Source organism: Papio anubis, chromosome 7 (assembly GCF_008728515.1).
Source record: "Papio anubis isolate 15944 chromosome 7, Panubis1.0, whole genome shotgun sequence".
Lineage (NCBI taxonomy): Eukaryota > Metazoa > Chordata > Mammalia > Primates > Cercopithecidae > Papio > Papio anubis.
In genome coordinates this window covers 143,628,239-143,639,042 of record NC_044982.1, presented here as the reverse complement: position 1 = coordinate 143,639,042, position 10,804 = coordinate 143,628,239, and the positions used below count along the sequence as shown (strand labels likewise).

The 10,804-nt window shown below is 41.7% G+C and overlaps 1 protein-coding gene across 8 annotated transcripts in view; it reads left to right on the top strand.

The window, feature by feature from the left end:
* Positions 1-3: 3 nt before the first annotated feature.
* Positions 4-10,804, top strand: part of TUBGCP4 (tubulin gamma complex associated protein 4) — a 35,881-nt gene continuing 25,080 nt past the window's right edge. For 5 of the 8 annotated variants that reach the window (XM_031667737.1, XM_021940266.2, XM_021940268.2 and 2 more), the window contains exons 1-6: positions 16-335; positions 5,298-5,426; positions 5,670-5,792; positions 6,177-6,230; positions 7,011-7,067; positions 8,921-9,000. In XM_031667737.1, coding sequence (XP_031523597.1) covers positions 258-335; positions 5,298-5,426; positions 5,670-5,792; positions 6,177-6,230; positions 7,011-7,067; positions 8,921-9,000 — 521 coding nt within the window. In that variant the 5' untranslated portion in view covers positions 16-257. Of the gene's footprint in view, positions 336-5,297; positions 5,427-5,669; positions 5,793-6,176; positions 6,231-7,010; positions 7,068-8,920; positions 9,001-10,804 lie in introns of all 8 variants that reach the window. The other 3 variants (XM_009210029.4, XM_009210028.4, NM_001168962.1) reach the window with 2 other exon arrangements.

The window sequence follows — 10,804 nt, the reverse complement described above, 5'->3', positions numbered from 1 at the left end:
CTCAGTCTCCGCGGAGCCTGGGCGGGAGTAGCGGGTGGGCCCAGTGGAGCCGCCGAACTTCCGGAACTCAGCCGCGACCCCTTCCCAGCTTCCCGTCCGGTCTGCCGCAGTGATTGTCTCGGTGGGTTGATTCGGCACAAACCGCCCGACCCAGGGGCTGGTGCGCGTGTGGAAGGGGAAGCACTCCCCTCGTGGTCGCCTGGAGGTGCGCTGGAGGAGGGGGTGAAGTATCCAGGGACTCGAGGTCCGCTGTGGGAATGATCCACGAACTGCTCTTGGCTCTGAGCGGGTACCCTGGGTCTATTTTCACCTGGAACAAGCGGAGTGGCCTGCAGGTACTGTGCGGCGCAGAGCGCGGGAACTAGGGAGTGCAGGAGCAGCGGACCTGAGTCAGCACCTGGGGGACTAGGCTGAGGGACCTAGCGGGCGGGGCTTCCAGGGCTAGGGACACGTCCCTGGACAGGTGACTGGAGGCCAGCCCCTTAGGGTCAAGGCTGATGTGACACCTAAAGAGGCTGGGCCTACGCTAGAAAACGGAGGGCAGACCTGGAAGAGCCCCGCCTGTGGCGGGGCGAGGAAAGGGCCTGAGGTCCAGGTGTCAGTTGCTGGGGAATGATTTAGAAGTGTGGGAGGTACTTTCTCCTGTTTATTTTCACACGTGCATTGTTTGAGTTTTCAAGGACTGGGCCAAATACACAGCTCCCAAACACTTGGTAAGCGCTCGGTAAAGTTTGTTGAATGAAAAAATGAAATCGAGAGCCTGCGGTGTTTCCCTCATTACTCCTTTACCAGGAAATTTCTGCACTAGGTAAAGCACTTAGTAGGGGGCCTTTGTGTAACCAGGAATGTATGATGTTCCGTATGTATTATCTTATTTAATCCTCACAGCCATCTGTATCCATTTTACAGATTAACCTAGGTTTAGAATGTTAAATAACTATCGGGGTCACATAGCTAGTAATTAACAGAGCTTAGTTTTGAACCCAGGTCTGTCTGGCTTCAGTATTTGAAGTACTCTTACCTGCTTCTACTTCCAGTAATGTTATCTAATTTCTCAATAATTTAGTCATTTAGGTATTGTTTCTACCGGTTACCAAATGAGCAAACTGAAGCTCAGAGAACTTTATGCTGGCCAGTCCTGGTAGTGGCAAGATTGAAATCTAGGTCCGTCTGATCACCAAGACACGCCTATTCTTAGAAGAATTGGCAAATAGACTGTGGAAGAGCAGAAAAGGTACATTCTTAGTCGATAAAACCTATCAATCAAACAGATTCATTTCGTTATTTTTTATGAATGTGTATTTGGAGTTTGAGAGTTTAGGTGAATTTTTGAAAAAAATAGGTGAAGATTTGTGTGGTGGAGTTTCAATTATCTTTCACCTGTAGGTCTTTGAAGACTAATTCAATATTTCACTTTTCTCCATAGAGCTTAGTACAATGTCAGGCATATAGGAGGACAGTATTCAGGAAGTATGTGGGTGCCTGATGGTTCAAAATAAAAAGAGATAACACAGTACAGGAAAGATAGCTAGGGAGGGGGTGGGGGAGACAGCAACAAGTAATTCATCTTTTCCCTTCCTTTGTTTCTTATGAAAAATTCTCGATCAGGTATTTTCTACCTTTTCATCCTTAAGGTCTCAGCTTTAAAGTCACTTTATCAGAAAAACTTTCTCTGAGCACATCTTTAAATTAAGCATCCTCCCGGCCGGGCGCGGTGGCTCAAGCCTGTAATCCCAGCACTTTGGGAGGCCGAGGCGGGCGGATCACGAGGTCAGGAGATCGAGACCATCCTGGCTAACATGGTGAAACCCCGTCTCTACTAAAAATACAAAAAACTAGCCGGGCGTGGTGGCGGGCGCCTGTAGTCCCAGCTACTCGGAGGCTGAGGCAGGAGAATGGCCTGAACCTGGGAGGCGGAGCTTGCAGTGAGCCGAGATCGCGCCACTGCACTCCAGCCTGGGTGACACAGCGCGAGACTCCGTCTCAAAAAAAAAAAAAAAAAAAAGCATCCTCCCGATGCTATTATTCTCCATCAACTTGTTTATTTCTCTAATAGGATTTGTCACAATTCATAATGTATCGTTGTTACCTGTTTTTAGCCTTTCTCCCACATAGATTGCCCCTGGGAGCGAAGACCACAGTGGTCTTCTTCATTCGTCTACCTGGAGCACCTAGCACAGTTTCTGCCACATAGCAGGTGTTTAGGTATTGATGGAAGAAAAGAAGACAAAGACAGCAAGAATTACATACTTTCTGCAGAGCAGTGTCTGTTACACTTGAATGAAGGGAAAAGTTGTCATGAGTGCCAAGTGTTGATGAAAATTATTTTATTATATTGAATATGTATATACGTAAGCTAGTTATAAACTCAAGCATAATGCTCTTAAACAACTATAAAATCAAATATTTTTATAAATTAAAAGTAAACAAAATGACTAAATCAATAAATTCAAATGACCATTATTTTAATACAGGATTTCTCAGCCTGTTCATATAACTATGTTGTATAGAATGGTATCAGTAACTTCAAGATGTTGTGTGCTGTTTCAGAATAATTAGATATTGAACTTTTCGAAAACTCTGCCGAAAAGAAACACTCAAATGCCAATTTTAATAGTAGTATCACTTGATAACTGGTAGAGCTGTCTTGTTAATAATATAAAATTGCTTATGTGTGTTGAGCACTGGCTGTGTGCTTGGGACATGTGCTTTACACATGTATTAACTTATTTAATCCTCACAGTTATTTTCTTTTTTTTTTTTTTGAGACGGAGTCTTGCTCTGTCGCCCCCAGTGGCACGATCTCGGCTCACTGCAAGCTCCGCTTCCCAGGTTCACGCCATTTTCCCGCCTCAGCCTCCGGAGTAGCTGGGACTACAGGCGACCGCCATCACGCCTGGCTAATTTCTTTTTTTTGTATTTTTAGTAGAGACGGGGTTTCACCGTGTTAGCCAGGATGGTCTCGATCTCCTCACTTCGCGATCCACCCGCCTCGGCGTCCCAAAGTGCTGGGATTACAGGCTTGAGCCACCACGCCCGGCCATTTAATCCTCACAGTTATTTTCTTCAGTTTATAGGTATGAAAACTGAGGTACCGACAGGTATAGTAACTTGCCTAAGCTTTCAAGCAAGTAAAGGCAACTCAGGGATTCAAACCCAGGCAGTCAGGCTCCAGAGACCAGGTTCTTAAGCACCGTGTTGTGCAACCTCTTAAGTTACTAACTTGAAGAAGTGATTAGCATTGTGTCATTAAAATCTACATTAATTGGATTCCTAATCAATTTTCTATGGACTCGGTAACAGAAAAATTTTTCTTTGCTTATTTGTTACCACATTTGCTGTCATGTAAAAATGGCATCCACGTATAATCCATATTATATATCCATCCATTTATAATATGCTAAGTTCCTTTGGAGCAGTAATTGCATCTGATTTTGTTCACTCTTTTGTCTGAAAGTATTAGCACAGTACCTGGGATATAGTAATGGAAATGTAAAATGTTACAGCCATTGTGGAACATGGTATGGCAGTTCTTCAAAAAATTAAATAAAGGCCAGGCACAGCGGCTCACACTTGTGATCTCAGCACTTTGGGAGGGTGAGGCTAGAGGATCAGTTAATGCCAGGAGTTTGAGGCTAGCCTGCGCAGCAGAGCAAGACTACATCTCTACAAAAAAAAATTTTTTAATTAGCCGGGCATGGTGACACATGCCTGCAGTCCTAGCTATTCTGGAGGCTGAGGCGGGAGAATTGGTTGAACCTAGGGGTTTGAGGTTACAGTGAACTATGAACCCACCACTGTATTCCAGTCTGCATGACAGAATGAAACTGTCTCTTAAAAAAAAAAAAAAAAAATTAAATATAAAATTCCCATATAATCTAGCAGTTCCACTTCAGGGTATATCCCAAAACAAGTAAAAGCAGGGACCCAACAGACACTTGTACACCCATGTTCACCGAGCATTATTCACAATAGCTGAAAGGTGGAAGCAAGTGTCAGTGCAGGGACGAATAGGTAACTGAGATGCGGTATATACATACAAGGGAATATTGTTCAGCCTTAAAAAGGAAATTCTGGCACATGCTACAACATGGATGAACTGAAATAAGCCAGTCTCAAAAGGAGAAATAATGATTCCACTTTTTTTGAGACAGAGTCTTGCTTTGTTGCCCAGGCTGGAGTGCAGTGGTGCAATCTCGGCTCACTGCAATCTCTGCCTCCTGGGTTTAAGCAATTCTCGTGCCTCAGCCTCCCAAGTAGCTGGCATTACAGGCGCCCACCACTATGCCTGGCTAATTTTCGTATTTTTAGTAGAGGTGGGGTTTCATCATCTTGAACTCCTGACCTCAGGTGATCCACCCGCCTCGGCCTCCCAAAATGCTGGGATTACAGGCGTGAGCAACTGCTCCCGGCCTGAATGATTCCACTCGTATGAGGTAACTAGAGTAGTCAAAGTCACAGGCAGCAGAGTGGTGTTTGGCAGGGGCTGGATACGGAGTTTCATTTGGGGCAAACAGAAAAGTTCTGGAGATGGATGGTGGTGATGGTTGTACAACAGTGTGAATGTTCTTCATACCGCTGAACTATATACTTAAAATAACTAAAATGGTAGATTTTGTTATATGCATTTTACCACAGTGTTTTTAAAAAGTTGGTTGAAGGAATATATTTTCCTACTACTTTTTTCTACCTGAACTGCTGTGAAACCTTTATATATATAGCATATTAGGCTATCATTTGGGTTTCATTTAAATTAAAAATACAAATGCAAATATGGACACTAAATTTATATGGCCAGTTATAAGGTACATTTACAGATAATAGTATGTTTAATTTTAGATTTTTACTGGAATGAAAACTTTAATAGAGAATTTGTAAATCCTAAGAATATGTCTGAGAAACCCACAGAGTCTGCAGACCCCCGTTTGAGCAATATTGCTGAGACTTAGTGGCAACCACGTCAAAACCCCCATATCCTTATAGACCATCCCTAGAAGATTGCTTAAGAAGTAGGTAATAGTGGCTGCTTCTGGGGTGGTTGACTTATTTTTAATGTACACTATTTTGTATTGTTTAAATTATTTAGCGTGTGTTACCTAATTTAAGAAGCAAATAATTGGGTCAGGGATAGGGAACCCCTTTGAACTGGTTTGGAAATACATTGTTATCCAGAACTTAACACCTTTAAGTGGACATCTTGAGAAAGAAACGGTAAGTGTGTAGTATGAAGCATTTGAAGTGCCTGAGAGTTGAGGCAGTGACTGGCAGTGTTTTCGGCAGTGTTCCTCTTCCCACAGGTATCGCAGGACTTCCCTTTCCTCCACCCCAGTGAGACCAGTGTCCTGAATCGACTCTGCCGGCTCGGCACAGACTATATTCGCTTCATTGAGTTCATTGAACAGTACACGGGCCATGTGCAACAACAGGTGGGTCCTGTTCTCGGTGGGTGTACACCTCTAGAGGGCAGGAGCTGTGTCAAGCTTTCAGTGAATTTATCGGTAATTCATGTGAAATAAGTAATGGATTTCTCATCACTGGAAATATTCAAGTGAAGGCAAGGCCTCTAATTGGTTTGTTTATAGAACTCTGAAAAGGAACAAGCCAGATAATGTCTTTCTCAAGTTTCAGGGCCTGAGCTGAGAAGTTGGCTTCTGTTTGTTTGATTTCAGGATCACCATCCATCTCAGCAGGGCCAAGGTGGGTTACATGGAATCTACCTGAGGGCCTTCTGCACAGGGCTGGATTCTGTTTTGCAGCCTTATCGCCAAGCACTGCTTGATTTGGAACAAGAGGTAAGAAGGAGGAGATACAGGAAACACCTCTGGGATAGTGGATTAGGGCATGTTCTTGAATCTGAAATGCCCTTTGATAAGGTCAGGTAGTTAAGAGTGAGCAATTTCCTGCATGGCTGGAAGGGACAGTGTTCTCTCAGTGATTGCCCAGCCTGTGATCAGAGTGGCTTACAGATCATGGCACAGACTCTGGTGAGTTTTAAGAGCCCTGGCTTGGTTTCTTTATGGCCTGAAAATCAGGATTAATAACCTGATTAAATTATCGGTTCTCAATAGCTTAAAATTAACACTAAGGCCATCATGAGATTCTCTTCTCATTTTTGTAGATCAAATAGATTTGAGATATTTTGTGTGGAGCCCTAATCACAGCATGTTTTGTTGCAGTTCCTGGGTGATCCCCATCTCTCCATATCACATGTCAACTACTCCCTAGACCAGGTATGCTGACCAAATAACCAAATGCCTTGCAATCTGTTGATAGTGTTAGAATAATCTAATTTATGATACTATTTTTGAGAACTTTTTTCTTCCGGATTCAGCGCCTAACATTTTATATTTTGTGCATTTTGTATGCTTTACTAGATCAAAACTGTTTAAAGATTTCCAAATATGGTTAAAACTTAATGTCTGATATTAATGCTAATATTACTGCTCTGTATTGACATCAGTATTAACAAGTATGCCAGCCTCAGAAATAGAAACTGCTTCCCTACTGGGCATGGTGATACATGCCTGTAATCCCAGCACCTTGGGAGGCTGAGGCGGTTGGATCACTTGAGGTCAGGAGCTGGAGACCAGCCTGGCCAAAATGGTGAAACGCCATCTCTACTAAACATACAAAAATTAGTCGGTTGTGGTGGCGTGCACCTGTAGTCCCAGCTAGTTGGGAGGCTGACGCATGAGGATCTCCTGAATCCAGGGGCGGAGGTTGCAGTGAGCTGGGATCCCACCACTATACTCCAGCCTGGGTGACAGAGTGAGACCCTGTCTCAAAAAAAAAAAAAAAAAGAAAGAAAGAAACTGCTTCTCTCTGCCGTCCTCTTCCTATCTGCAGTGAACCTCCACATCCAGTTGCCTTAGGATACTGAATCTTGACTGTTCTTTGGTATTGCCATTTTATCTTAAGTTGAACTGTTTAGAAACAAAAGCATTTCCTGAGTTGATTTTTTTCCCCTTACATTTGATTACATACCCTTCTAATTATTCTCTACTTTGCAGTTTCAGCTTCTTTTTCCCTCTGTGATGGTTGTAGTGGAACAAATTAAAAGTCAAAAGGTGAGAACTTTCCTTATTCCTTTTGCTTTGCTAAGCACTGAGGAAATATTACTAATTAATCTTGCTGTACATTCTTTTTCGAAGACCCTAGTTTTTAGTAGTTTTTATTTATTCATTCATTCATTCAATATCTGCCTGGTTATCACGTTAAGTGTCAGGAATGCAAAAATATGACTCTGTCTTTAAACACCTCCTGGTCCAGAAGATAGAGGAAATGTTAGTAGATGTGCCCGAGAATGTTGTTGGGGTAAGAAAAAAAATGCTGTGGATGTTTGCAGGTGAGAGGAACCTGCAGTAAGAGTTTAGAACTGTTGGGTGTGAAGCAGAAAGTTAATTCTTAGGAAGAAGGTAATAGGTTTACAGTTAGTGTGCTGGCAGCTTTCTGAGAATTTTGAGATCAGTGAGTGAAGGCCAGATGTTTATTAAATAAGCCTATTCTTATCACAAGTTTTTATCAGGTGTATTGAGAAGTCAGGAGACTGCCTTTCTGGGCAGTTAATAATTCTGAGGAATAAATGCTTTGAGATTTCATATTAGAAGAATCTGCTGTCCTATTGAATTGGTCCACAACTGAATCAAGTGGACAAATGGATTAAACATCTTTAGTTCAAGTCTTCATTTTTTTAAGATTTTTATTTGTGCCTTAGCTTATTAGGTGTGTTCATTTTCATTAATATAACTAGTAAACCAATTAATCTGCCACATTGCTGCTTCATTTTTAACTGTGTAAGTGTAGAAACAAGTGCTCTGCTACATTCATGCTGTGCCAGCAAAGCCAGTAGTGGGTGCTCATTGGCCCTTCAAAACTAATTGCCCTCATCAAATAACAACATCCAGCTTTTACTGTCACTTGTTGTGTATTAGACACTGTGCTAAGTGCTTTAAATACAATATCACACACAATCCACTAAAGGTCTAAGTAGGTTAAGGGATGTGCCCAGCGTCACACAGATAGTAGTAAATGGGTTTATATCCCAGCTCTAGCTCCAAAGAGTGCGCTCTTAACCACTAGATTAAACTATCTCCCAGAATAAAAGGGGACCTTCTAGGCAAGTAGAGCTAAAGAGGACAGCATAAGGAAGTCAGGCCTAGCTGCACGTCTTGGTTGGCTTTCAGCTTCTGCTGGCTATGGGAAGGAGAGTGGAAAAGAGGGGGATTGCAGATGGGTGAATCTTCCTTCCTGCCAGGATGGTGGTAGAGAAACTAGTGTACCAAGGCTCTTCAGAGTTTTTACAAATCAGGCGGTCAAGATTCTAGGCTGGGGGCGAGAATGGAGATTGATTGCAAACAGGCACAAAGGGGCTTTTTGGAGCAATGGAAATGTTATAAACTGGATTGTGGTAATGGTTGCCCAGTGTTTGAAATTTATTAAAAATTGTTGATCAGTATGCTTAAAACGAGTGAATTTCATGGTAAATTATACCTCAAAGTGGTAAAATTAAAAGTCTGAAGAACATAGAGGCAGAGGATTTTTGAAAAAGTATATACTTTAGAAGTAGACTGAATTGGACCTTAATTTGAAATAAAGAGCTTTCGTGTTCCAACTCTAAATGATTCTGGTTGCTTTAAGTGCAGTGGTTCTCATACTTTACTGTGCATTAGAATCACCTGGAGGGCTTGTGGAACCACTGAGTGCTGGGTTTTAACCAAGAGTTTGCGTGTCTAATGAGCCCCCAGGTGATGCCGCTGATGGGCGAGTGGTCCCTCTTTGAGAACCACTATATGTAAATCTTAGGAGAAAGTTTATCCCCAGTCTCTCCTAGATTGTGCCCTCTTGGTTGAATATGGAATAAGAATTTGTCTTGCATGGACTGTTAGAATGGAATCCAGTTTGACAAGGCCGTATTTTCCAGATTCATGGTTGTCAAATCCTGGAAACAGTCTACAAACACAGCTGTGGGGGGTTGCCTCCTGTTCGAAGTGCACTGGAAAAGTAAGTCATGGCTTAACTGGGAGTCGGTGGTGGAGGTGGGTGGTCAAATTATTTGAGTTCTCACATGTTTTGTTTTCAGGTCATTTCAGGTTTCCCTCTTGGGAAGGTTATGACCAGGATAGAAAAAGCTCCATGAGCAGAAGAGCCCATGTAGCCTTTATTATGGCTCAGGCATTGCAAAGGGCTATAGAGTGTTGAGTGTCAAAACCAGGATTTAGCTGCCTGGATGACCTTGAGGCAATGTTTTTAAATGTTTAGATCTTGTTATCCTTGCAGGAATTCCATTACATGTGCCAGATGTTGCTTGCTATGTCTAAACATGTGTATTTGAGTAGCTGGTATTTTCAAATTGAAGGTCCTTAAAAATGTTTATGCTTTATAATCCCATGATGCCACTCTTAGGAATTTTATCCTAACAAAATTATTTAATAGAAGAAAATAACTATATACACAAACATGTTCATTGCAATGTTGTGTACTATATCAGGAAATTAGAAAAATTACAGTAGGAGAAAATTTAAAAAATGATATGTTCACTTAATAGACTATAAAGCCACTAAAAGTATAGGTACTATCACATGCAAAATATTTTGTATAAATATATACTGACAAATGATACAAAATTGTATTTATCTTGTGATTACAACTGCATAAAAATATGTGTAGAGTGTGATCAAAGACTGCCTGTTTGATCTTTCCATTTCTCCATTTTCCTTGTTTTAAAAAAATTGTGACATTCATTGAAAAATTGTAATAGATGGTTTCCTGAGGCCACTCACAGCTCTCTTTGTTTTTTCCTTTTTTCTTATTTTAATTTTTTATACAGATGAGGTTTTGCTGTGTTGCCCAGGCTGGTCTTGAACTCCTGGGCTCAACCGATCCTCCCATGTTGGCTCCCCAAAGTGTTGGGATTACAGGTGTGAGCCACCGCACCTGGCCAGGCCACTCACAGCTCTTAATCTCCGCTCTTACCACTGCATGAGTAAACCCTCATTACAGCGGGAAACTTTCCAGAACATGCCTTAGGGACTTAATTATTCTCTATTATACTTTTGTGTATGGAATATGAAATCTTATGTAGATGATATTGTATATACATGTTTGTTCTGTGTTTGTAGGGACCAAACTTTACAGACCACATACTCAGAAATGCATAAATGTAAATAGCTTCACATGTGATGTTTTTAAAGCGAGATTCCATTCAGTTAGCATACTACAAATAACATGCTCAAGCTCTTGTAATTTCTTTTTCTCCCAACCTTTTATTTTAAAAAATGTTAAACCTACAAAAAAGTTGAAAGAAACGTGTAACAAAACACTTGTAGGCCGGGCTCGGTGGCTCACACTTACAATCCCAGCACTTTGGAAGGCTGAGGCAGAGGGATCACTTGAGCCCAGGAGTTTGAGACCAGCCTGGGCAACATAGCGAGACGCTGTCTGTACTAAAAATGAAAAAATTAGCCAGGTGTGGTGCCTGCCTGTAGTCCCAGCTATGGGAAGCTGAGGCAGAAGGATTGCTTTAGCCCAGGAGGTTGAGCTGAGATCTCGCCACTGTAATCCAGCCTGGATGATAGAACGAGACCCTGTCTCAAAACAAAAAACAAACCCAAACAAACGCTAGTATATCCTTTAGTTTCACCATTTGTTAACATTTCCCACATTTGATTTCTCTTTTTCTCCTTCTATACATATATGTGAAATACACAAACTTTTTTTGCAGAATCATTTGAAAGTAGTCACAGATATCCCAACACTTAACCCCTAAATACTTCATGTTATATCACTTTAGAAAAAAGGCATTCTT